General features: G+C 37.8%; 1 protein-coding gene across 1 annotated transcript; it reads right to left on the bottom strand.

The window, feature by feature from the left end:
- Positions 1-1,716: 1,716 nt before the first annotated feature.
- LOC134744885 (catalase-like) lies at positions 1,717-9,949 on the bottom strand. Its single transcript, XM_063678831.1, has 3 exons — positions 9,884-9,949; positions 6,432-6,662; positions 1,717-2,920 (listed from the first exon to the last, which is right to left on the bottom strand). The coding sequence occupies exons 1-3, from the start codon at positions 9,947-9,949 to the stop codon at positions 1,718-1,720; spliced, it is 1,500 nt and encodes a 499-aa protein (XP_063534901.1). The 3' UTR covers position 1,717.
- Between the last annotated feature and the right edge of the window lie 16,993 nt (positions 9,950-26,942).

Genomic DNA, 26,942 nt, shown 5'->3' with positions numbered 1-26,942 from the left:
TCCTTTTTGAAGTCGGTTTATCTTTTTTTTATAAAAGTTTTTATTATTACCTATCGTACTCTTTCACCGGATTGTCTCATCAGAAGATCATCGTGAAAGTCGCCAGCATCATGCTTATAGGTACCGTTTCGTGGCACTTTCTCCGGCCTTCCTATGTTTTTCTGTCTTGTATTTCAATTTTCTCACCCTCCTTCTTTCATCAAATATATAAAAAAAACATTTTCATTGATATTACAAAATTACGATGGTATAATATAATATATCTCATTTTCAAATAGTAGTACAAATTAGCTGCAAAGCATTTAGTTAGTGCTGCAGAATTTTGTTAAGATAAGGGATTTCAGGCTGGCTTTTATTTTCAGGCTGAGATCGTTAGGATGTGTCTGTCGTCGTATTTATTCGTGTAAATAGGGGTCTCCTTTTTAAATAAATCTTAGCTTTATTTTGTTGTACGCGCGTCTTGAGCTGTGTAAATAGCAGCTACAAATATTTATATTTCTGTTTCAGATTTATTTCATACCTAACCTGACATAGATCATGGTGATCAACATCAACAATATTTGCTGACGTCAAATGCTTTTTCTTTATGATATAGTAGGCAAACGAGCACAAGAATCGCCAGATGGTAAGCGATTGGTAAGCGAGCGAAGCAACACCAGACACAAAATCGTAGTGATTTTGTGTCTGGTGTTCACATGTATAGTGTATAGGGACCACCTGGCATTTTTTTCATTTGTCAAGTACCACCTATTTGTATGAATATAGTTGTAATGTTCCTGAGAATTTTCTCTGTTTACTCGTGCGAGAACATTCCTCATACAAAACGGAGAACGTTCTCTAGAACGGAACAACTAAGTATACCTATGAAGAATAAAGCCAGAAAATCCGTGGACCAGGCAGCGTAGACAACATGCCAATCGCTTATGCTCCGTAGCGATCGAAACGCAACTGTCACTGTCGCACTAATATGGAAGAGTGATAGAGAGGCACAAAGTATTTCGTTGTCGTAGCGATAGCGATTGTCACCTTGACTAGGCCGGCAGTTCAGATGTATTCAGGGACTACCAGCGCGTGAACCACCGGTTAAGATCAAATATCGTATTTAAGCGATTTGGAGCTTCTTAATCTGTTAAAAACCTTCCAATGTTTTCCCTAACCATTAACGTCTTAGAAGACAATTAGGCCACACCTTGACATAGACAAGATAAACGTTATTTCCTATACCAAAATAAAAAAACAAAATTAACGATTCTGTAATTCAATAGCTAAAGCAAGGAAATGCTTCCTGTTTTGTAACAAAATTGAAGTAAATTCTTGACTGACGCAAACTGCCGACTTACGATTATGAAACTATTCAATTGTAAGTACATGGAAATTAAAATACATTATGCTGATGAGCACTCGCTTACTTCACTAACTCAATGATCACTCATCCGTCATATTTGCATAAAGAACTGAACTTCATTTAGCAAAAATGCTAATTATCCCATTGACTTATATTATAGAGGAATTTCTGTTTTAATCTAAACATTATTATAGATAGAGATTATTATGTATAATTACCTATATTTAAATAATTATTAAATATAAATTAAGTTACTTACTCAAATTTTATCAAAATAAATATATGTCAAATAAGTAATCATGGCTCCTGAATTAAAAATATAGGAACTAAACATATCGATGAACTGAAATTCTCTGGAGAAGTTATATTTCTTTACCTGTGTTTTGCATTCTCAGCTCTCGCTTCAGGCAAAGCTATAGTCACTCGTTTTCCTAAGTCATTATCGATTAGCGTTAACAGCTTCAATACTCGTTTAAGTACCGGAGGAGTCACTGTGGCGAGTGTCTCCGCTGCATTCTTCGCTAAGCGTTTCCTATGTCCTTCCTCTGCCACGTAGTGATTGTAGAAATTAGCAGCTGGTTGAAAATCAGCAGCACTGCTCTCGTACTCAAGTAACCTTTCGATTGATCTATCTTGGTCAATGAAGGGCATTGGACCGTTGTAAGAATTAGGAAAATAGTTTGGAGCATCACCCATATTCTCATTAACCGGTGCTACACCATCTCTTACATATGTTTTAGCATACTTAGGACAGTTCACGTCTATTTTATCGTGGTTTATCCCTAATCTATAGTTGGCTGTGTCGCGATAAAATAAGTGGCGGCCTTTGAACAGTTGGTCTTGAGGCCCAGGTATTCCAGGGACTGTACTGAAAGGATCGAATGCCACCTGCTCTATTGATTTGAAGAAGTTGTCTGGGTTCTTATTCAACACCATCCGACCTATAGGAACTGTGTGATAGCTCCATTTTGGCCATTGTCGTGTGACGTCGAACGGATTAAAACTGGCTTGTTTTATATCGTCCCTTGTCATTACATTCATTTGTAATTTCCACGCTGGATACTTCTTATTTTCAATGGAATTGTAAAGATCTCTTCTGAAATAGTCAAGATCACGCCCTTGTATTTCTTTAGCATCTTCACTGGACAAATGTTCAATCCCTTGTTCTGTGCTGAAGTTAAATCTAACATAATAATTCTCGCCGTGCTTGTTATTGAGAACGTAAGTATGTGTCGGGTAGCCGTTCATATGTCGGTATCCGTTTGGTATTCCGTAATCAGACAGAAGCCACAAAAAGGCATGTATCGATTCAGGCCTGAGCGAAAGGAAATCCCAGCGCATATTGTTGTCAATAAGATTTGTTCGAGGGTTTCTCTTAAAACTATGGACAAAAGAGGGAAATAGGAGAGCATCTCTGAAAAAGAACACTGGAATATTCGCTCCTAGCAGATCTAAATTTCCTTCTTTAGTGTACATTTTTACAGCGAAACCCCTCGTTTCTCTGGCGAGGTCTGAGCCTCCGAGATTTTGAATTAGGGAAGAAAATCTCGCGACAAGTGGAGTCTTCTTTCCAATCTCGTTGAATTAGTGATGGGTCGTTACCAGTAACTTACTCAAAAGTGGGAATATTCCCGGTAATGCTACCAGTAACATTACCCAGATCGGTAACATTGAGTAACTTTGAAAAAATTATTAGAATTGCATATGCTTTTTTCGTGTTAAATACTTAAGTAAGTAATAATGCTACTATTTACAGTCATAAAACAGTCAAGGAATCTCTGAGAGAGTAAATTCCCAATGTTACCGGTAACATTCCCAATATTACCTGGTATTTTTCCAAAGTTACTGGGAACATTACTATCTGGAAATAATGATTGACTGTGTAAATAAAAGAAAATATTTGTGTAAATCAGTTTAATTATGAAATTTTAACAATCAACATTTTGTATAATAAATAATGATCAGTTTTATATAAAATAAATGTTTAAGATAAAATAGGCTTCAGACATTTTTTATATAAAAATAAAAGTATTTCGTATATGTTAGGTAGTTGCCTTCTTTATAATAATACAGATAATCAGGTACACAAATCAACAAGTTACAAAATAGGTTATTTACTATAATTTACATCAATAAAAATATTTTACTTTTATATTAAAATAAGGTACACAAATCAACAACTATAAAGTTACACATCAGGTTATTTACTATAATTTACATCAGTAAAAATATTTTACATTCATATTAAAATGATAAATTAATTTATGTTGAATCTGCAGACAAAACGTTATTAGATGTACTTGAATCTAAATCTTCCACATCTTCAACGTCTGAAAAATCATCTTCAGATTCGGAAGTATCATCAGCATCTGAAATATCCTCACTGGTCGTAGTACTTCGGTCTATAGGTTTTTGTGATGCTGATTGGTGAGACAACTTCCAGTTATGGGATATATATGTCAATTTTCCCGCTCTGTTTGTCTTCAACCGATTCCTTCGTTTCGTATGGATGTTGGAAAATGTAGAGAAGGATCGCTCTACTGCTGCTGAAGTGGCAGGCATGGTTAGTATTTTAACAGCAATTTTACCTAAAGCTGTATGGGAGAATAATGTTTCCCACCATGTGACTGGCTCTGTAGTCGCTGCCATTTTCCATACGAAATCCTTTGCCCAGATGTTTTTGTGAGTCTTGTAGTCAGATAATTCCATTAAAATATCTGTTGATTCATTCCCAAAATTAAATATGATTTCGCATCCATCAACGTTTTCTTGATCTGTTAATTGTCCTCCTTGATTCTTCGGGTCCAGTATTGTCGCTGCAAAATGGATAGGTTTCAGAGCATTTGCCTTTCTCTCTTCAAATTTCGCTTTTAAATCTGTTAAATTATTTTCAAGCAGATTTGTCGTTTGGTAATTGTTTAGCAATGCATCTAATTCTTTAAATGCTTTGTAAACTAAATGTACTGCGAAATAGTCCCCTTCTAGAATGAATATCCATTGCACTATGCGGTCTAAAAACCATTCAAGGGTGCGAAGCTCTGTCCATGTGTCTTCGTTTAATATTTTATTTTTGTATGGTCTTAAAGATGTTGTGGATGCATTTATTGTCATGTTTTGTAAAACAATTTTTGATTTAATAAAGCTTTGAAGGCAAGCTAAATAACTGCCCCATCTTGTTTTAACTGGTAACTGAAGAGATGTATTGATACATTTTTCTTCCGCGAGTCTTCGGAATTCTGCTCCAAGAATATGAGATCGTGTAACTGTTTTTATAACTCTTACTGTAAATGCAAAAATCCGACGTATTTTCATGATTTTTAATAAGTCTCCAACAAATAAATGTAGGGTATGAGCCAAACATCCTGTCCATAGAGTTTGTTCATATTTGTTGTGCAAGAGCTTCCCAAATCTGACCATGTTTGAAAACTTTGACGGGTGAAACTCTTCGATTATGTTTGTGACTTCTTCACATAAATATTCGGCTGTATGTCTTTGTTCCTTTGTTTCTATAAATTTGTAAAAGTATGGTTTCGGAGCATACAGGATCACATTTAAAATAGATTCTTTTCTTAGATTAGACCATCCATCAATCGCCAAGTGAATAACACTGGCTTGATTGATTTTGCTCACTATGTCACTCTGAACTTCTGAATATTCTTCATCTAATAGGGATGTAGCCAATCTCTTTCTCGGAGGCAGACCGTATGAAGGGTTCGTCAAATGAAATGCTTCTTTCCATAGCGGTTGCTCGAAATGAGAGAAAGGTGTGCCAGTTACATACATTGCTCTTGCAACAGCTTTATGTATATTCATCTGAAACAATAAGTGTTAAAAATATAATAAACGTCCAGTACATTTAGAGTACTGGTGGTTATACTCTCAATAAATAAATACCACGTTGTCACGGCCATTGTTTTAGCTAGTCATATTTAAAAAGAATCACCACGCCTTTAAACAATGACCGCTTCATAACGGTGAAAGAGACGTGGTATTATGGTATTTATTTGTACATGGCCTTTGACTTATTTTGTTTATAAAAATATAAAATAAAATGTAAATAATAGACATAGAATGCAATTAGTAAGTATGAGAGACTAGTATGTTTTCTAGCCAAATCATTGATATATAACTTATGAAAAATATTTTTACCTGCTCGTCTTTATCCATCAATGCTGGTCTTATATCTCTTGTATCTTGAGATGTAGAGGCATGGTCACTGTCACTTAATACTTGAGTGTCACATAATGTTGATGCTTTTTTGTCATATTGTCTAAAACTCTCCTTTACATCTTGGGGGCTACTTTTACATTTCAGTATATGACATGCAAATTTCGTTGCATTTCGAAAGTTGTACACAGTACTGCAGAAGTTGCAAGTAAAACTTTTTTTATTGTTTATAGTACTTTCGGTAAAATGATTATACACATGACTTTTGGGCTTCATTGTAACATACCCAATCTTGCATGTACTCCACTAGTTATCACAAATAATACGTTCACTCTAACCCGTGTTTTAGATAAGACTGACTCCCTGAGTAAGGTTCCAGGTAGCAATTGAGATAAGAAACGGATTGAGTGAAAGAGAAAACATATGTCAAGCGCGAAAGAGAAAGATATATATTGTACAGTCAAGTGTAAAAATATGGGTGCACAAATGCACAAATCATCTTAAACTTCTTCAACTTCAACATTTATTCAGCAAATAGGCTACAAGGGAACTTTTACACGTCAACATAGAATTTACATACATGCATCAACAATTTTATGATTATAAAATCCATCTAACTGCAAATATCAATTCAAACGAATGTCCCATAGCTCTTATGCCAGCGAATTAAGAACTAGGTATGGGACATATTTTTGAGTAAGTTGTCTACACCCATATTTTTATACTTGACTGTACCTACATAACTTGTTTTGCTAGGAAAATAACTTTTTGACCTTATTTTATCTCATATAAATCATCACTATCATCAATTTCGTATGTTACCGCCTTTTGGGAATGTTACTGGTAACATTGGTAACTTACTGGTAACATTCCCAAATGGAAACTTACTGGTAACGGGAATGTTACCGCTGCCCATCACTACGTTGAATACATCTGCTTTAGTATATTTAGAGACATTGTGGGTAACTTCAAAGTAGCCGAAAGCACCAGCGCCCTTTGCATGGACTACTCGTTCTGGTATTCGCTCCCTGTTAAAGTGAACGATGCTGTCAAGGTAAAATCTATTAGAGAGAAGGTCTGAGTTGATGGTGTTGGTGTCTCGCAGTTCGACTGGTATGCCTCTGCTGTCGGTCAGTATACCGATAGGGTCCTGGAATGAAAATAATATATTTTTTATGTAATTACCTTGTCTGAGCACAAATTGCTTTCGTGACCATAAATAGGCCACCACTCTACCTCTGCTTGTTTAATTACGACAGTTTAGGTGCGTCACAAATCGCGTTCCATTTAAGCATTGGTCACTTCAGTTACATGAATGCATCAATCAAACATGCTGTCGCTGAATTTATACACTTTTTCTTCATACATTGTCACGCAAAACCCGCTTGTAAAAGTTGTAAACATGCACGTAATAGATCGCTTGTATTGGTGACACGCTAAATGTAGTCATCAAATCACAAGTTTACGTACCTTATGTTGCAATTTGAAATTATACAACTGCCGCGAAGCAGGATCTAATGTCGTGTTTTTATATTCAGAACTTAACACACTTCTAACAACACAAAATAAAATTATGATATAAAATACGTGCGTTCCGATAGAAATCATAGAACTAGTTGCTCGTATAATCTTTGTAACTAGATTGTAAATGAAGGAAGTTATGGATATCCTCAATTGATAAAATGTTTTCGAATTAATATTGTTGTTAGGTTAAGTGGAAAAAAATTGAACTAGGGTCTGCAACATGGGTAAAGGATTTTTTCCCTCACTAGCTCGGAAAGCCGTCTTTTATCCTTTAAAACAAGCGGGGAAAAACGCATTTTATCCACTAGTGGGGAAAGTAATTTGACCTTGGATGGAGCGTGTTTAAGTAGCTTGACAGATAACAAAACGTAAAACTCTCATAATAATGGTTCGTTCGATATTAATTATCATTAAATAAATGGTTTGAGAATCTAATAAAAAATACCAGATTTAGCCTTATTTAATGATTTTAAGTCATAAACCTTAAAATTCCATAATAAACGTTTGTTTTTTAATAATTTTGTTAAATATAATTCTGAACGCACAAGTTAAGTCGATGCAATTTCAAAACGCATCATTGACATTTCATACGTCAGAAATGTCAACATTGTCAACAAAAATTTTACTTAATGACTTCTCACGTACAGAATTTCCAGTTTTTTGTTATAATATCGTAAAAAAATGAGTGATTCCAGTTGATGAAGATGATCTAACGCCTGTGGATGTTGCACTTTCCTCGCTATAGTGAGGGGAAAAGTTTTGTGTTACACACGGGTGCAAATGTATTTTACTTTTCGTGTGTTAAAACACTCGCGGGTAAAATACAACTTTGCACCCTTGTATAACAAATAACTATTTTGTGACAAAAAACAAATCAAACTTCGTATACCTACATCTATTTCCTACAACTTTTCAAGTGAATGAATTTTAATTTTTATAATAAGTAAACTTACTCTTATATACGTTCTACACATGGAAATATTATGTAATATGGAAATATTATACAAGGTGTCCTTAGCCATTGGACAAAGCCGAAATGTACCTATACATATGCATTAAAGTATTTTGGTCAGTATACCAAGTGTAGCGGTTACGAAGAAATGAACAAATAACGATGTTTTACTTTGGAGCAGCCTGTATGTGTTTATAGCTCTTGAGGTAATAAATAGTATGAAACATTCTTCGACCTTATTGATTATCTTTTTTATTTAATACATTCATAAGATTCTGACTTTTGACAAATGTCATCATTGCCGCACATTTTCGAGCAAGTTGTCAAAAACACTGCCAATGATTAATACAGTATGTTTCTTTTTGTTGTCGATCATTGGAATTAATTTTTGCTTGAAAATTTTTTTTTTTATCTTTTGTTCTAAATTAACAAAAAAATAATGTTAGAGCATTCCTGAGAAGTAACTCTACGTGGGATTTCAGGGTTTGTCCAATGGCTGGTCAACCTGTATACATTATGTATATATCGTTGTAATTGTTTTAGCCATAAAACCTTTAAATATATTATGTTGGTGGCTTAATATAGGTAACGCAATTTATTAAATTAGAATATATACCTAATGTAAGGCCAACGAAACATTAAAAATAATGACCATTATTTACTTCTATCTGACCGGCAATATTTTACAGAAAGGGACATTCGATGTGCCGATAACGGCATGAAATACAAATGGTTGTTTCAACGCGGCCCAATCAGCTAATGGAGAAGGAACATCGCGTCGCCATCTTTGATGTTCTTTATTTATCACGTTTTCTCATTATTTATCAGTGTATATAATCAGTACATCAAAGGTATCACATTTTTTTTCCTTTTATTTTTGCCATCTACCTGTACGTTTCATTTTGAATTTTGCAACTTAAAGTGATAAAGGCCACCGCTCTCCTACTGAAATTTGACGCGGTTGGCAAAGCTATGTTGAAAAGGCAAATTTGTAAATTTTGACGACCTGTTTAAAAACTTATATCAGTACGGTTTTTACTCACTATTATTTTTAGTCGCTTTTGGCTTGTAAATGAAGATTTACAACATTGGTTGTTGTGTTTTTTGTTGTTTGGTGTATCTTAAATAATAGTGAGTAAAAACCGTACTGATCTAAATATTTTGAAATATGTCTCACGATAGTTTAAGTTCGATTGTTTAAAAACTGTTTTTAGTATCTTTTTAGATTTACAGTTTTTATTATATTACAACCGCTTTGGCTGCGTGGATTTTTTGCCATCTGTATTATCCTAAATATTGAGGATAGTAGACGACCGTTTCTCGATAAAAACTTAGTCCCCTCTAGATATTGACATCATGAAAAATGTTTTTACATAATTTATTGTATATTAACCATAGCTATTCCTTTACGTTTGATTGTATTCGAGTTTTCGATTATTACAAGAGTTAGGAGCGAAAAAAAATTCCGTATTTTCTTTTCTATAATGTTAGGTACTTTAGGAATTATCCAGAGAAAAAAATTGGAACTATTACGTTTGTATGGAGAATCGATCACGTGACTTCGTCCCCTTTCCTCTTAAGTCAGCTTATAAAAACCGGCCAAGTGCGAGTCGGACTCGCGCACCGAGGGTTCCGTACTTTTTAGTATTTGTTGTTATAGCGGCAACAGAAATACATCGTCTGTGAAAATTTCAACTGTCTATAGCTATAGCTATCACGGTTCATGAGATACAACCTGGTGACAGACAGACGGACAAATGGACAGACAGACAGCCGGACAGCGGAGTCTTAGTAATAGGGTCCCGTTTTTACCCTTTGGGTACGGAACCCTAAAAATGAAGTGCCTAAATCCTGATCAAGATCAAAATAATAAAAACCGAATCTTTGTTACCTACTTGGAATTCTGCGTCCGTCTTCAAGTAGTATAAAAACACGTCGTGTCTAGACGCTTTGTCATTCATAATATCATATTACGGCATTCAGAAGTCTGAAATCCAGTTAAAGCTGGTTACAGTTCAGACGTACATTCTGTTTAGTTTAAGTATTGTAATTGGCGTTTGCGACGCGTTGTATGACTTCATAATGTTCAGAATTGTCCAAACAGGTTTATAATGTGCCTAATACAAGATTGCCTGTAAAATATCAAGTGCGACGAAAATCGGAATGATGTCAAATATTATTGGAAAATTCAGAAAAAATATGTGATTACGTAAATTATTTACAACAACACAGTAGGGCAGTATATTCCAAAATATCTTTAAACACTTACACTATATATAGCTTCTCGTATTTTTCCAGTTCGCTAAACTTACGTTTGGGTCTCAAGCGGCCTCTATGTAGCTCGAAAGTGGTCACGTTTTTTAATGTGAAGTCTCCCTCTTTCACACTCACGAAATGTTCATGTACTCATTGCTTCCCTTTTGCGCAATTCAATTATCTTTAAGCGAATGTGAATAATGCTTATATTCTAGATCTGAGTGCCCACATAACAACTAACTGGGATTGAACATCTTCTTCATGTATTGTCTCTTTCTTATACCTATATGTAGCTGAATATCCGTAGGTAGATAACATTTATAGCAGTAGCCAATTTCGCGATCGTCCCATTTTTCTGCGAAAGGCCTCTGAGCAGATGTTCTCAGAGGCTCGTTTTTCACAACTAATTGAAGATACTAAGTGCCTACGCTTCTATGTGTTAGTAGGTATACTGTCGTTCGAACTAATTTCACGTTGCCAATTATATTTTCAGATTTTACTCTTTATTTTGAAAAATTTACATAGAAAACCATTTGATTTTAATGTTTTTACCCTCACACAAACTACGCCGTCCCTGTATGTCCAGTGAAAGAGAGAATTTTTAATGTCTTATCTACGTACAACAGGGATAATCATAATCATTTATTTCGTCAATGCATACAAAACATTACACGTCAGAAACAGGAAAATACATTTTCTATCATTAACATAAATAATAATAAAGAAAATTCATCAGTAGGTAGATATGTCAAATTTAAAAAAAAAAACTACGCAACAACTGTATTCACTAATAGGTTCCAGCCAGGTACCTATCTTACAACGGCGTACCGTAGTCCGACGTGTCGTAAGTTTTTTTATGCCAAGTGTCACTTTTCTTCTTATATATTTCTTTTTTATTTTATTTGCAAGACAATATTATATGACTAGAATTTATATTGGCACATAGCGTTCAATAAAGAAAGTGTAAAACTTGGTACAAATTTAAAGACACTTATTTACTGCTATCTCAGCACCGTAAAAGAGAACAAATGTAGTGAAATTAACAACCTTTTTCTTTGTAGGCGACATAAAATACCAGGCTTATTACCTTTCGATCAGCGTTTTCTGTAATAACCGAATTTTTCCGCAGGGTACACTCAGGGTACACTCAGCAATAATCTTGTAAGTACAAATCTTTTATCACATGTTGTTAGTAAATAATACAACAGTTCGGTTGCATTAAAACGTCTTCTTCAATCGGATTTTATACAAAGGTTAGGTATTAGGACACACTTAAATCTAACTTTTTCTTAGTACATAATATTGTCTTCGGTTACCGCGATAGTTACTCATGAAATAAAACTATGAAAACGGATTATATCGCGTATATTGAATTTATAATACATCCCGACGTTTCGAACTCTTTACAGCGTTCGTGGTCAACGGGTGACTGAGGAAAAAAAAAAAAAAAAAATTACAAAGTGCAAAAATACCCACATACTAAAATAATGAACAATCATAGACTACAAACTTTAAGGCTGGTTGTACATGCAAAATCGGTTCATAAGGCTAATTATACACTATAATTATTTTTCAAGTAAAGATATATACATATATACGCGATAAAACCTATGCCGGCTCCAACCCTACACCACGGACCCGAGAAGATTTAATTCCCTCCTAAATTGTAGGAGTGTATCCCAATATGGGACCGGCAACAAACTCGGCGGGACACATCTTTTCAAAACATCAGAATGTCCAGCATCATCCAACACTAAGGTCTCACAGTCTATGTCCCGCTTGCTCCTTTATCAGATGGACTACAGGATCCCAAGCTGGTGGTAGAGAAAAGCCATCTTCTTTTTCTTAGTACACTTCTTCTTTAATTTTTTTTGTTGCATGGGTTCAGAATTGATGCCTAGCTTTTATAAACAAGGTGTCTATAATAGGAGCCAATTGCGAGAAATTATTTTTTTCTTCCCATCTCAAAACCGTAAGAGAATAAATTTACTGAACCAACTAGGGAACAAATCAAATTATTTTATGAAGTATTTCTTGATTTGTGTTTTTAAGTAGTCACACTACTATATATAAATTATAAACTGAAATAGATAACATACACTAAAGAAAAAGTGACCAAGTCCACCTGATGACTGAAGACGCGGGTTCGATTCCCGCCTCGGCCACCGGTGGACTTGGTCACTTTTTCTTTAGTATATGTTATCTATTTCAGTTTAAAATTTACTGAAATTAACAACCTTTTTCTTTATAGGCTGACATAAAATGGCATCGCGAGATCACATACAAGGCTTCTTACCTTTCGATAAGCGTTTTCTGTAATACAGGATTTTTTCACAGGGGATCACCTTGGTACAGTTGGTGACATATATACCTGGTTGGGCATTTCTGTTTAAAATAAAGATGTGAAAAATGTGACGACCCCATCGCCCGCTGGTTTTACCAGTGCAATCAGTCAACGCAGGGCAGCTTGTGGCGAGCTGTTGGGGAGTAGCGACCTCACGTACCCGAGTGTTCCTGAGGAGTTCTGTCATCCGAAGGACGTGGGTGGAAGGGAAGGAGGTAGGGTGGGTGGGACGGGATTCTCTGCCTTGGCCGACCGGCGAGAGTGGAGTCGTTAGAGCTGTAAGCTCCACTGGTGGAAGTGAAAGATGCATAATTGCGAGTTGGCACAGTGGCTGTTAAAAGCCACTGGGTGGAAAGCAGCGCACTCTCGACACCCCTGAGCCGCTCACACCGGTGTTGTCTTTGAGCCATCCTAGATGTCGCTCTTTGTGGGAAATTGCATGGATGCACATGGACGGATGGATGGATGGAAGCATGGCTGATACTATAGTCCATCGCTTTCACCCAATAACCTACCTAGTTAATTTTAGACTCCATCAACTCTCAATAGTCCTTACACCTACCAGGCCACCTGCCTCTGCGTGCGTGCAAATTCTAAATATGAACTTGTTATTACTTGTTATTAAATAGCTCTTACGGCTATTATGATTGTTTAGGCAGAGTACTAGGGGTTCAGAGGGCCTACAGCGAACCACGTTCGACGTGTTGCCTCCCTGTCACACTTACATACGAATTTATAAGGCCCTCTGAAACCCTAGTGTAAATTTCATTCGATAGCGTGACGAGTATCCGCGTTTGCGTTATGTCTATTTTTGTATGCCGTATGGGGTTTTGAACAGCGCGCCAAGCGGGATGTTTTAGAAACACAAAATCCCTTACAACACTTAACGCAAATGCGTACGTCGCGTCACGCTATCGAATGAAATTAACACTAGGGGTACAGAAAAGTAAAACAACAGCCATACAGTGTCTTTGACTTAGGTACGTCTTTTTGAATTTTAAATATTTTTAGGGTTCCGTACCCAAAGGGTAAAAACGGGACCCTATTACTAAGACTCCTCTGTCCGTCTGTCTGTCACCAGGCTGTATCTCATCAACCGTGATAGATAGACAGTTTTCACAAATGATGTATTTCTGTTGCCGCTATAACAACAAATACTAAAAAGTACGGAACCCTCGGTCCGACTCGCATTTGGCCGGTTTTTACTTGTTTATATAAGTAATTGGTGTAATAATAATATGCCATACTTCCATAGGTGTAAGTACGCCGCCTACGCAACGCTCCGTATATGTGACGTTTTCAACCAAAAGGTACCACATTGTCGCTTGTTGATAAGGTTGATTTCTAATTGAAGCTATATGGATTAGCGCCTTACTGACAAGCGACAATAAGTACCCTTTTGGTTGAAAATGGCACATATTTTTGCACGTTACGATCAAATTCCGCAGCTGACTGTACATTTTATGTGGCAGGACTGGCAGGAGGCAGCAAACCTTCCGCCCCCGCGATATGACGTCATTCCTGCTCGCAGATGTAAATCTGCTGGAATAGTTTTGCTTAAGAACAATTAAAACGGGTTAATTTGTTAGGAGTCTAATAAAATGCCCGCTAATGCTCTTGAGTGCTCTTGAGTTGAGCATTGAACAACGTGCAAGGGTATTCTGACGTCATCATACAAAAATTCTGACCCTTCCAGTTACATAGTCAGACCAAAATAACTACTAACGTCAAACTTCTATGAAATTTTGACGTTTAAAATAACACTTACGCAGTTTGTGCTATCAAAATCTGCAGAATTAGCTTGGTCTAACTCTACAACATTTATCACCTGCGAGGAAAAAGTCAAAATAAGTATTAATTACAAAAAAAGATGATCTACCAATTTGAGACCCCAAAGACCAATTTGGCATTCTTACTACGAAAAAACCGGCCAAATGCGTGTCGGACAACGCAATGAAAGGTTTTTGTCCCTTCATACAATACAAAAAGTATGTTCTTTGCAAGCAAAAGGGGTCGAGGTACTTTCATCGTTTAAGAGGATTTTTTGGAGAAAACTTATTAATGGTTCAATTGATTATATTCTAAATAATATTCGTGGATATTATTTGTGTCGTTTTCAAGCAAAAGGTACCAAATTGTCGCTTGCCATAAGGACGCGCTCACACGTTATTCGTATAAAGATACAAGCAAATTTTGCTCTTACGGTAAGCGACAATGTGGTACCTTTTACTTGAAAACGTCACATTTATCCAGCTTTATTTTATAATTTATTTTGAAATTTTTGCACGCGCGGTCCAAAAGAGGGAGATGGCACAATATTTTTCACTTTCGAAGCGATTAATGTAATAAATTATGATTTAGAAATTTTATAATTTATTTTGAAATTGTTGCACGCGCGGTCCAAAAGAGGGAGATGGCACAATATTTTTCACTTTCGAAGCGATTAATGTAATAAATTATGATTTAGAAATTTCTTGATATCGATAATAATCACGATATTTAATTAATCACTAGCGCTGGTGCATTTTGCCCCGTCAATTTGACATGGGCAAACGTGGAATCAAGTGTTATCGATATCAAGATCTAAATCATAATTTATTATATTAACCGGGGTATGCTCACACGAACTCGCACTGCATTTCGCGCGTATCCTAATCAAAACCATTGTAGATTTTAAATTCAGAATATCGCTTAGTCGGGTAAATCCCTATATCAGCAGACATCAAATACAGACTAATTTTCTCCAAAACCATCTAGGAACCTTGATCCATGTTCAGGACATTTCAAGGTCATCCGGACGAGAAGGGCTGGACCAGTATTCTCAATGCTTACAGAACGCACTGCTTGAAGTCATTCAAGAATGTAGGACACTGTGTAGTCCGTCTAAGCCAGGGTTTCTTAAAGTGGGGTCCACGGACACCCTAGGGGTTCGTAGCATGTTTATCAGGGGTCCGTTGTAGGTCAGTTACCTACTGTAAACATTCTTACTTATTAGGAAATATTGTAGTAAACTTGAAGAGACCTAAGTGTAATGCAACTTATAATAAAAGTAAATTGTAAAATCCGTAAATAAAGGCCAACATTAAGATAAACAGTTTTGTTACAGCAAATTTTTTATCTGTGAAAATGTTATTATTTATTATTGCTAAATAATAACATCGATTTCGATAACATTATTTTATTCAAATTTCGAACATCTCTGAAAAACAAAGAAATTTGATTTGACCTCTATTCTAATATCAGTCAAGATGACGTTTTTTTCGAAATGAAATGTCAATTGCATACAAATTTGGCAAATCTCGCTTGTTAGTTGGTATCGAACGATATGGCAATCGACCCCCACTCTAGTTTGTCTCTGAATTTAAAAAAAACTACGGATGCGTGACATGCGTGAAATAGTTATTTGTTATACAAGGGTGCAAAGTTGTATTTTACCCGCGAGTGTAGAATTGAAACACGAGCAAGCGAAAGGATTCTATAGGTGAACCACGAGCGAAGCGAGTGGTTCTAAAATAGAATCCTGAGCGTAGCGAGTGTTTCTACACACGAGAAGTAAAATACATTTGCGCCCGTGTGTAACACAAAACTTTTCACCTCACTATAGCGAGGAAAGTGCAACATCCACAGGCGTTAGATCATCTTCATCACTGGAATCACTCATTTCTTTACGATATTATAACAGAAAACTCTGGAAGTTGTGTATTTTTACGCGAGTCGATGAGAAAAGGTTTTAAGTAAAAAAATTGTTGACAATGTTGACATTTTTGATGTATGAAATGTCAACGATGCGTTTTGAAATTGCATCGACTCAACTTGTGCGTTCAGAATTATATTTAACATCATTATAAAAAAACAAACGTTTCTTATGGAATTTTAAGGTTTATGACTTAAAATCATTAAATAAAGCTAAATTTGGTATTTTTTATTAGATTCTCAAACCATTTATTTAATGATAATTAATATCGAACGAACCATTATCATGAGCGTTTTACGTTTTGTTATCTGTCAAGCTACTTAAACACGCTCCATCCAAGGTCAAACTACTTTCCCCACTAGTGGATAAAACGCGTTTTTCCCCGCTTGTATTGAAGGATAAACGACAACTTTCCGAGCTAGTGAGGGGAAAAAAGTTTTCTTTGCCGCCATTTGACGTGCAGTTTATCTTTTAATTAGTTTGTAAGTAAAAAATAATTTGTTTTGTTGTTTTTAAAGTAACTCTAGTGAAGTTTCGTGTAAAATGTGCGATAAAGATATTTCAGAGACGCCACCTCATATCCGCGAATTCCGCCAGAGAGCAACTATGCCCTAATGTCGGCTGTAATATGAGGTTAGTGAATATATCATAGAAAGTTTCTAATATGTGTGTAGATAAAGCAGTGTATGTAACTGTACATAATTAGGCATTAAAACACTCGTGTGATTCTATTATGAAACTCACTACGTTCGTTTCATAAACCCACACTCGAGTTTTAATGCCTTTCATTATGTAGCAGTTACATAAACTACTATTTTTTTTTCTTAAAATGGAAATGCTGGAAATGGAAGCGCTGGTGGCCTTGCGGTAAGAGCGTGTGACTTGCAATCCGATTTTATTTTTTCAGCACTAAAAATCATATTAGTACTAATTAAGTTATTTCCTGCGTATAATATATGCGTATAATAATACCTGTTCACGTTTCTTGAATCATCCATAGAGATGACTCGCTCACGTGAAGGTGGGGGGGCGAGTCTTCAAATTTAGAGCGCTCAATTGCGTTGTGTCACTAAAAAATCTGTGGAAAACGGTGAATTGATATTTTTGAAATACGAACAATAGAAATTTTAACAATTCTATTTGTAGAATTTAAATGCGCTCGAAATTCTAAAATCGCCCCCATGGACCGCATCCAGTATGAAGCCTGACGATCGGATCTTTTAAGATCTAACTATTTCCTTGAGGTCCCGCGCTACTGAAGCGTTTGTAATATAGTTGAGGTTACGCGTTAGCTGTCGTTGCTCGTTACGTAGCTGTCGGCCACTTTACGGTACCTTATAGGTGCGTTTACCCTTCAAGAAATTGTGTTCAGCTTGCTTAATGGTGTGCCTACTTTTATTGTTAACAGGAGGGTTGTTACGACTAACAGTATAAATACGGAAAAACCGGCCAAGTGCGAGTCGGACTCGCGCACGAAGGGTTCCGTACCATTACGCGAAAAACGCCCCACTTAAATATTTATTTTATTCCGTTTTTAGTATTTGTTGTTATAGCGGCAACAGAAATACATCATCTGTGAAAATTTCAACTGTCTAACTATCACCGTTCATGAGATACAGCCTGGTGACAGACAGATGGACAGCGGAGTCTTAGTAATAGGGTCCCGTTTTTACCCTTTGGGTACGGAACCCTAAAAACAAGAAAGTGTCTCTTGCTATCGACAAGAAGAATTGTGATTTCATAAACACTGATAAGAACAACAATTAAAAATGTACATTTCTTTAAATGATAGGCTTTTCGTTGAAACGACATAAAACAGCGCTATCTGAGACGACCAGAAAACATAAAAACCTAACGAGCTATATAAAAGAAATGTTGGTACTTATTGCGTTTATTACTAGTACACGGATCTTAAGTGACGCCCTTAAATAGCTCTTGACATTTCTTTAATGTTCAGCATCTTTTTTTTGAACTCAAGAATGGTAGGTAAACGTGAAAGTGGTGGCCGGTATTTACGATATAAGGATGTTCTGAAAAGACTTATAAAGAGATGCAAACTAAACCCCTCTGTCTGAGAGAGGAAGACAGCGCAGCGGCCCGAGTGGCGGCGCCTAATTCATGATCGAGTCAGCGATTTTGAGACTGACTGAACGCCGCAGTGAGCTCGACAGAAAACGAGATGAGCTTAAGGCTCGGCCGCCAACCTCGATTCCCTACAACTATGTAGGTGGTGCGCTGACATGCCCAAAATGCGCTCGAGTAACCTTTAACCTAATCTATAATTATGGGCGATTGCCCCTAGTCACACCTGATGGACAGTGAAGATAGAGCCTAAGAGCTCACCGGTTCGGTAATAGCCTATTCACTCTTGCTTTAACACTTAGCTTGCTTGCTTGCAAAAACAGTAATTCAAAGACATGCGCCTTAAAAGTTAATTGCCACCATGTGAATCCACCAATATTTCTTTATTTCGACACATTTTGACCAAAAATCTGTTGCTGCCAGGTATAAAAAGTTTAAGTTCCTCTTTATCTAATTTCTACTCTTATATTTGTATCCTGCCGTCTACGTCACAGCGCCCGTGGGAAATCCTATTTCCCTTAGCGAGGCCTTTTCCCAACCCGTTACTTTATTGTATTTTTATTGAGGACTAGCCTCAACTCGCGACTTTGCTCGCATAGAAGTCGCATTAAACTGCATTCCCTAATATACCTAAGTAAGCCATTAAGATTATTATCAGGTGAAGACGGTGAAGTAATTCACATATCTACGTTCTATAGAAAGGCATTAAGATTGCTAATGCTTTACCAATCTTATCTTATTATCTTTGATTCTTTGCTTCAAATTTAATTATCTTAGTAATATTAGGTAGGTAGGTTTTGACATCTTTGGGCAGGAGCACCGGGATGCCAGCTTGGACCCTTCGACTCGGTCCAAAGGCGCGCTGTACGAATCGTCGACGATCCCAAACTCACAAGCGGTATTGAACCTTTAAGTCTAAGGAGAGACTTCGCCTCCTTGTGTGTGTTCTACCGCTTGTACAAATGGGCTGTGCTCTGAAGAATTGTTTGACATGATGCCAACGGCCGCTTTCTATCACCGCACCGCTCGCCATCGGCGGGTATTCATCCTCACACCCTAAATGGTCGCGTACTGTGCGGTTTAAGAGGAATTTCCTCCCGCGGACGCTTCGGCTGTGGCATGAGCTCCCTGCCGAGGTTTTCCCGAGGGGCTACAGTATGGGGTTCTTCAAAAAAGGAGTGTACAGGTTTTTAAAGGGTCGGCAACGCGCGTGTAATATCTCTGGTGTTGCAGGCGTCCATAGGCTACGGTAACTGCTTACCATCAGGCGGGCCGTATGCTTGATTGCCACCGACATGGTATTAAAAAAAAACAGGTATGCCTATGTCAAAACCTGTAACTGTAACTGTTACTGCTGTTATTTAAGGATGGAAACTGACTTTACTGTAAATAATAAGTGTGCAGCTCTTTAAAAAATGACTTTAAAAAGTAAAGTTGCAGCCCGCAGTCTGCTTCGATCCGCCAACGCGTGCTCTCGTTGAAGCTCCTCGTTATAAAGCGAAACATGTCAAGCAATCTTTGACTTAAAATACGTGTGTGACCCGTTTTGCTTTATTTTATGTCTGTGTCTCACGGAAGTTTTGAAATATCTTGCATTCAACTGATTGGTATTTCAACTAGGTTGTTGTCATTATGAGACTAAGATTGGTACCTACATTGTTGAACAAGAGCGTAAAACGAGCCATTTAACTTAAGATATTTGTAATTAATCAAGAGATGTTATGGAACGTTGCAGTTCTACTGTGAAATGGAATTACCGCTCAATTGAACAATCTTATTTATGCTTCAAAATAATCGTCTCGGGTGTATTACACTCGGGAATGTGATGGTAGGTTTAACTCTGGCGGCTAATTGGCAGTCTAGCTCTGATAAAATCTTGATAGCTCTTGTACAGTCGCCATCAGATATATCGGAGCTGCCAAGGTGCTCAAAAATATCTGAACACGCACTCTAACGCCTTGCCGATAGAGGCGTGTTCAGATATTTGTGAGCACCTTGGCCGCTCCGATATATCTGATGGCGACTGTACAGTCAGCGTCAATATGAGCGTATGAAACAACGCGCAGAACAAGATACCGGATATGCCCTTAAACGGATCCAATCCACTATTTTTGTTACACCTTGTAAAGGCCTACAGTTTAAAATTTAATTCATCACGTTATTATCACAAGAAATACCCGCAATCATTCAATAAACGTGTCCCTAATGGCACTTATGTTGAACATATCTACATAAAAAAAAAGCTTCTAAAACCTTTGCTACTAAAAACTTCTAAATTAGAACTTAGAACATTAAAATGTTACAGCTTGTTCGTTTTTGACATCCCTTCCACTGCCTAATTAGTTTAGTACTATAGGGTCGAGAAACAGACTGCGGGGTTCCAGTTTTCATTTGAAGGCTACACGGAAAGAGCATGTCTAGTCACTTTTTTCGGAAAATAAGATTTTCATTTCAAAATGAAGAGCTTTTAATGAACTATTAGTTATATCTTTTGCTACCACTGTATAATATATGTAACATAACTAGTTAAAAAAGACCTGGTCACTGAATTACCATACATATTGACATAGATCCAAATTTTAAAACCGCGATTACTCAAAATGTTACCAAAGTGACTAGACATGTTCTTTCCGTGTACCCTTCATTTATTGTTTCATTTTCTATCCACCGGTCTTGATGTTCATGCATAAGTAATCATTTATTGATTTAAGTATGTACGAGTATACTGTGACGGAGGTATAAAATTGAAAAGGACGATATCGGCCTGTCAGTTAGAACAAAACTTTGACAGTTTCGAATAACTGACAGGCCGATATCGTCCGGCGGACTGATAGTGGGCCCCTTAAGGTTCGTTACCATCAAAATCATCACCATCATCATCTCTGCCTTTTTTGGCTGAGCAAATTAAGCCTCTCTCCTAGTCCTGAGCTGATCTCATCCAAAAGTGACCCGCAATCTTCCGAATGTGATCCTGTTTAAAAAAGCCATTTTATATTTGAGTCATTTACTTCATTGCCGTGCATTGGCGGGCGTGTCCAATATGAATGTGTATTTGCCGAGTCAACGGCCGTAGCACGGTCGCATTTTTATCACCTGTCACCATGCCTGTCACGCTCTAACAAGTATGTAAGTGCGAAAGTGACAGGCATAGTGACAGGCGATAAAATTTTAACCATGCTGCCACCGCAAGTCGATGTTGCCACACTACTAATCACATGCGATCTCGAATCAATTAAATTAGCTTTTTAGGATTCCGTATTATAATGGTTGAAACGGAACTCTTGGTGATTCGCTTGTTTATGCGTATGCTATAGCCATTTTACTCAGAATCTAGGTACCTAGCTATAATTTTAAAATTAAATTGCAAAATAGAAATAGGTATAGGTCGGTACTCCACATATTATAACTGAATTTCAAACCATATAATACTACAACTCTTTATTACGCATCTCATCTCAAACGACAAAGAAAATAAGTAAGAAAATATACTTACGTATATATGTATAGATAGGTGTAAAATGTAGGTTGGTTAATAGTTTTTTCACCACAACAGCTGATAAAGGCTCTCTTGATTGTTTAAAAACTGATAAGAAAGATGAATTCTATCCACATGTGAGGCAAAGTAATTAAATTCAAATTTTGAGTTGTTTTCTTATGTTTGCTGGTAGAATTGACTTTTGAATAATAAATATTAAATAACATTCATTTTGAATCGATTTGTTTTGATTTTGTTTGATATTTTACAGTTAGTATTTTCCTTGTGTTGGTGTGGTGAATAATTTTGTGTTTTACTCGGTGGCAAAATTTGTTTAACCCTCGTGCCTTGAAACCCACGCAACGCTCAAGATTCCATTTTTCGAATTTTTCGCTTGCTCGGGTATCAATATTAGCACGAGAGGTTAAACAACAACTTTGCCCCCTCGGTGCACAGGTAATGGTTAGGAAACTGCACAGTCGAACGAATGCCACATGTTACGCTCCTTTTTACCTATGCAGTTGGCATAATACGTAGGCATACCCTAGTGTGTATGGTCAGCAGCTTTAATCAAAAACAAGGGGTAATTTTTTTTTAAATATCTGTCAAATAAATACTCGTTACTTTAATCGAATATCCCAGTGGCAGGACGTTTTAATTGATGCTATTCACACTTGCTAGACACCGATTTGCCTACCACTGGGACATCCGATTCAAACTCGGGCCCGAAATCCGACAAGTGGGAAAGGGCTCTTTCATAGCTGTTTTTGGTTGAGAAAAAGTTATTTATAATATAATATTATAAATGTTTTAACAAATATTTTGTTCGATCACTTGCCACGGTCTAATCACATGCAATCATTGTGGGCCAAGTCGCGAGTGATTAATGAATGCTGGCCTTGGAACGTGATCGATGGTAACTATTGATTTCTATTAAATTCGTTGAAGGAATAACTGAGGGAACCCGACTTTCCCAACAAAGTTCTAAAAGTATCTTCTTTGTATTGAAATGGAAGACTAGACAAAGCAGTCTTATTTAGGTACTTTAACGGCACTTTGAGTGAGTGGCCAGTCTCTTAAAAAAATACATGTACCTAACAGATGACTTACTGAAAGGATATATTTATAGTGGCAACGTATATGCTTCACTAACATCAAACATCAACAACAACAAGGGCACGCAACGCTTTTGCATACGTTGTCAGCCGACCTTAATACACATTTATTTATTTGCTCAGGATACAAAGAAATGTTGTTTACGCGCGCACGCTTACCATTTATTTGTATACTCATTCAGGCAGTTCTTTAAGCACTTCCTTCCATAATACCCTTCCATGTGTCCAAGGGTCTCCACGATTGATACTCGATCGAAGTATGGTCAGACACCAAGGATTCTGTGCCTGCCTTGTGGGTACGACAGGATACAAGGCAGGCACCACAGAATTGATATAGTTCTGTGGCAGGCACGGAATCCTTGCTTATACCGTATCGCTCAAGACCGAATCTCGGGCCACTGAAGATGCGATAGGTACATACATTTATTTTTCAATTACTTCCTTTCGTTTCCCACTCTAAAAACCCAACACTCAAAAATGCAATCACATAACTCAAACACCATGAAAACTACATATAAGAATTTTAGCAACTTTTAGTTGATCAGTCTAATCGTCCTTTGAAAAACTTACGAGTTGAAGTTTTCCCATACGCCAAGCTTTTATCACTTTTACCAATAACAATCAAATTCCATTTTACTAATTAAACAATCTACAACCATGCTTACCATTATTTCACATTCCTTACCTTTCTTAACTTTCAATTACTAACATTTATACGAAACTTACACTCTTTTTAAAACCAACTGTAGGCGACGGAACTACAAACCTTTGTGCTGCACACGTGCTGGCAGCCTGGCCGGTTCGGATGCCGCTGCCAGCGCGCGTCTTTTGTTTTTATGAATAGATAATTTTTCTTGCTGTCAATTGAGCGACATACAAATGTTTTCGTTGTGTATTTTATGTTTTAAAAGCTTGTTGTTTGTAAATATTCTGTGAGTTTTCTTGTGTGATTGTGTAAATAAAGTGTAATATATACTGTACAGCCAAAGTTTTGCGCATTTTTCATTATCGGCGGCCCGACAATCTACAAAAGTGGTCAACTTCGAACCGGATCGATATGATTAGAACACCACCAGCCGCAGTGATGAAAACGCGTAGTGCTGCGCGAAAAGAGCTGCAAGTACCAATATTACACAGTACATTTCACGTGGAAGATACAAGCAAACAACCGTCGCTGCGTAGCAAAAGTAAGTCTCTTTCTATGTCATCCTCCATTGAGACCAGACGCAAGCGGCTTGAACTAGAGGCAGAGAAACAAAAAGCCGCTATTCAGTTGCAGCTCATCGAGAAACAATTACAGGCCGACTTAGCCGAGTTAGATGAACAAAACAATAGTAGGCAACAGTCATATGCGGGCTCTATTAGCGATGTCAAAGACTGGCTCGACAAACACGAACCACCGCAGCAGGAACTACATGAGGAGCAGCAAGATCACACTTATGAAAATAACTCGGTCGAGCTGCGCCAGCCGGCGCTTGTCGCCGATACTCCTGCCGGTAATAAGTCGTCCGCGAGCGCACATGACAACGTAGCCACCGCCTCTGTAAGTAACATAGAGAAACAAAATGATCGCCAGTCGGCGGTAGTCACTGCTGACAGTTTCGCGATACTAGCGAGCGCTATCAAAGACTTAGCCGTTGCCTCTGCTAATAATAAACCCAATGCAAGCCTACTTAGCAGAATTAGCACTTCGCGAGACCTACCTGTGTTCTCCGGAGACCCGATGGAGTGGCTACAGTTTAAACAGGCGTACATGGAGTCAACCGAGGTGTGCGGTTTCAGCCCAGCTGAGAACATGTGGAGGCTAAGGAAGTGTCTACGTGGTGCTGCAAAAGATGCTGTGTCAGCTCTTTTAATTAGTGCTTCCTCGCCCAACAAGCTCATCGCGACATTGGAACTACAATTTGGTAATGCTGACACTATTTTATTTAAATTGATGAACGATATAAAGAAACTTCGCCCAGTATCCCTCGATTATCACAGTGATATCGTTGCATTTTCTGTGAAAATACAAAACTTTACTGAAGCGATACGCGCAGTCGGCCGCGAACTATATATGCATGATGTGACTATTTCATCAATCGTACTGTCGAAACTTCCACCAGTGCTGATTTCAAAGTGGTCCGATTATAGTTTTGTACAGATAAAGGCAGGCATAAAAGCGCGATTGGAGATATTATCTGAGTTTCTTAGCCTAGAGGCGGAAAAGATATCGGCCACAGCGAACGCAAGTTTAATGTGCACTATGAATACACAACACAATAGCAACAAACATGTCACTCGGGCGCAAGCTGTACTAGTGCAAGCGGACAGCCAGATGAACCACAGTAACGTAAACTGTCAGTATTGTAAACTGTCTGCACATAAACTGACCGAGTGTAAGAAATTTAAGAAGGCGTTGCGTAAGGACCGTTGGCGATATGTTAAACGCTCTAATGTTTGCTTTAAGTGTTTGCAAGCTCGTCACGGGGCCGAATCCTGCTCCGCTCCCGTATGTAATATAGATAACTGCGGCGGCGAACATCATCAGTTGCTTCATTTTGTTGGCCGCAACAACGCTGATCCACCGAGCACGGACTCGACCGAAGCTTCGACGTCGGCGCCGGCTACTAGGCCTATCGTAGAGAACGTTAACTACGTGAAAACGACGGACACTAAAGTGTTTTTGAAGGTAGTGCCAATTAAAGTTTACGGTCCTAATGGCGTTTTCAGTGTAAATGCATTTATCGACGACGGATCTTCGGTAACGATGATTAGCCGCGAGCTCGCCGACCGCGCAGGGTTGCGCGGGCGCCCTCAATCGATGCTCGTACGTGGTGCGTGGAAAGGTGACGACTCAGTGCATGACACTACAGTGTTTAATTTTGATATATCAAGTGAAAATGATGAAGTGTTTAGTATCAAGGCTCGTGGTGTAATAGATTTGGATTTGCCAGAACAAAATGTATCCCATATTAACCTAGAAAAGTATTCTCACCTTAGAGCACTAAAAAATAAGTTGTCACGAAATGTTGATATGAAGCCCGAAGTGTTAATAGGGCAAGATAACTGTCATATGTTTATTCCTTTAGAGGTATGTGTAGGTAAACGTTATGAGCCGTTAGCTACCCGAACACCCCTAGGTTGGTCCGTGCATGGCCCAGTGCGGGTTCCGCACATAGAAAGCTCAGCCGTGCAAGCACACACGACGCTGCTCTTGTCCGGCGCACCTGTGGTCGAATCAGAACTCGGCCTCCGCGAGTTGAACGAGGTGGTGAGGCGCTCTTTTAGTATAGAGGCTATGGGTGTAACAGGTAAGCCAAGGCAGAACAGCGACGACGTGTCCGCCCAAGCAAAACTTGAGCAAACTGCGACACTCATTAACGGTAGGTGGCAAGTAGGATTACCTTGGAAAGACGATAACTGCAAATTACCCGAAAGCTTTCCTATGGCTTTTAAAAGGCTACAAGGTGTAGAACGAAAAATGGCTGCAAATGAAGAGTTCGCTCAAAGGTATCGCGAGCGCGTTAGCCACTTACTTGATAATAACTTTGCTAGGGAAGTGAAGGAGCCGCACCCGACGCCAAAGACCTGGTACCTTCCTCATTTTGGGGTGGATAACCCAAACAAAAAGAAGCTCAGGCTCGTGTTTGACGCGGCCGCTAAATGTGAAGGTAAGTCACTTAATGATCACCTACTTACAGGGCCAGATTTACTTTCGTCTCTGTTCGGAATAATGCTTCGATTTCGTGAGAACAGAGTGGGAGTGACTGGAGACATAAAGGATATGTTTTTAAGGGTAAAGATTAGACCTGAAGACCAAAATGCTTTGCATTTTCTATGGAGAGGTGAAAGCCCCAATGAGCCCGTGAAAACATATTCTATGACTTCACTCATTTTTGGCGCCAATTGCGCACCTTTCATTGCGCAATTTATAAAAAATAAAAATGCGCTACGGTTTGAATCAACACATCCTTCAGCCGTCGCGGCTATTTGTGATCAGCACTAT

Source organism: Cydia strobilella, chromosome 10, assembly GCF_947568885.1.
Source record: "Cydia strobilella chromosome 10, ilCydStro3.1, whole genome shotgun sequence".
NCBI classification, from domain to species: domain Eukaryota; kingdom Metazoa; phylum Arthropoda; class Insecta; order Lepidoptera; family Tortricidae; genus Cydia; species Cydia strobilella.
Note: the sequence above shows the minus strand (reverse complement) of the source record. Positions and strands in the feature narration are given on the sequence as shown.

Excerpts from the sequence above, each read along its gene's own strand:
- LOC134744885 (XM_063678831.1), bottom strand. The coding sequence starts at position 9,949 with ATGAATGACAAAGCGTCTAGACACGACGTGTTTTTATACTACTTGAAG. Across the intron at positions 6,663-9,883 it reads AGACGGACGCAGAATTCCAA|GACCCTATCGGTATACTGAC; the intron begins GTAGGTAACAAA and ends TTTTCATTCCAG. Across the intron at positions 2,921-6,431 it reads AAGCAGATGTATTCAACGTA|ATTGGAAAGAAGACTCCACT; the intron begins GTGATGGGCAGC and ends TAATTCAACGAG.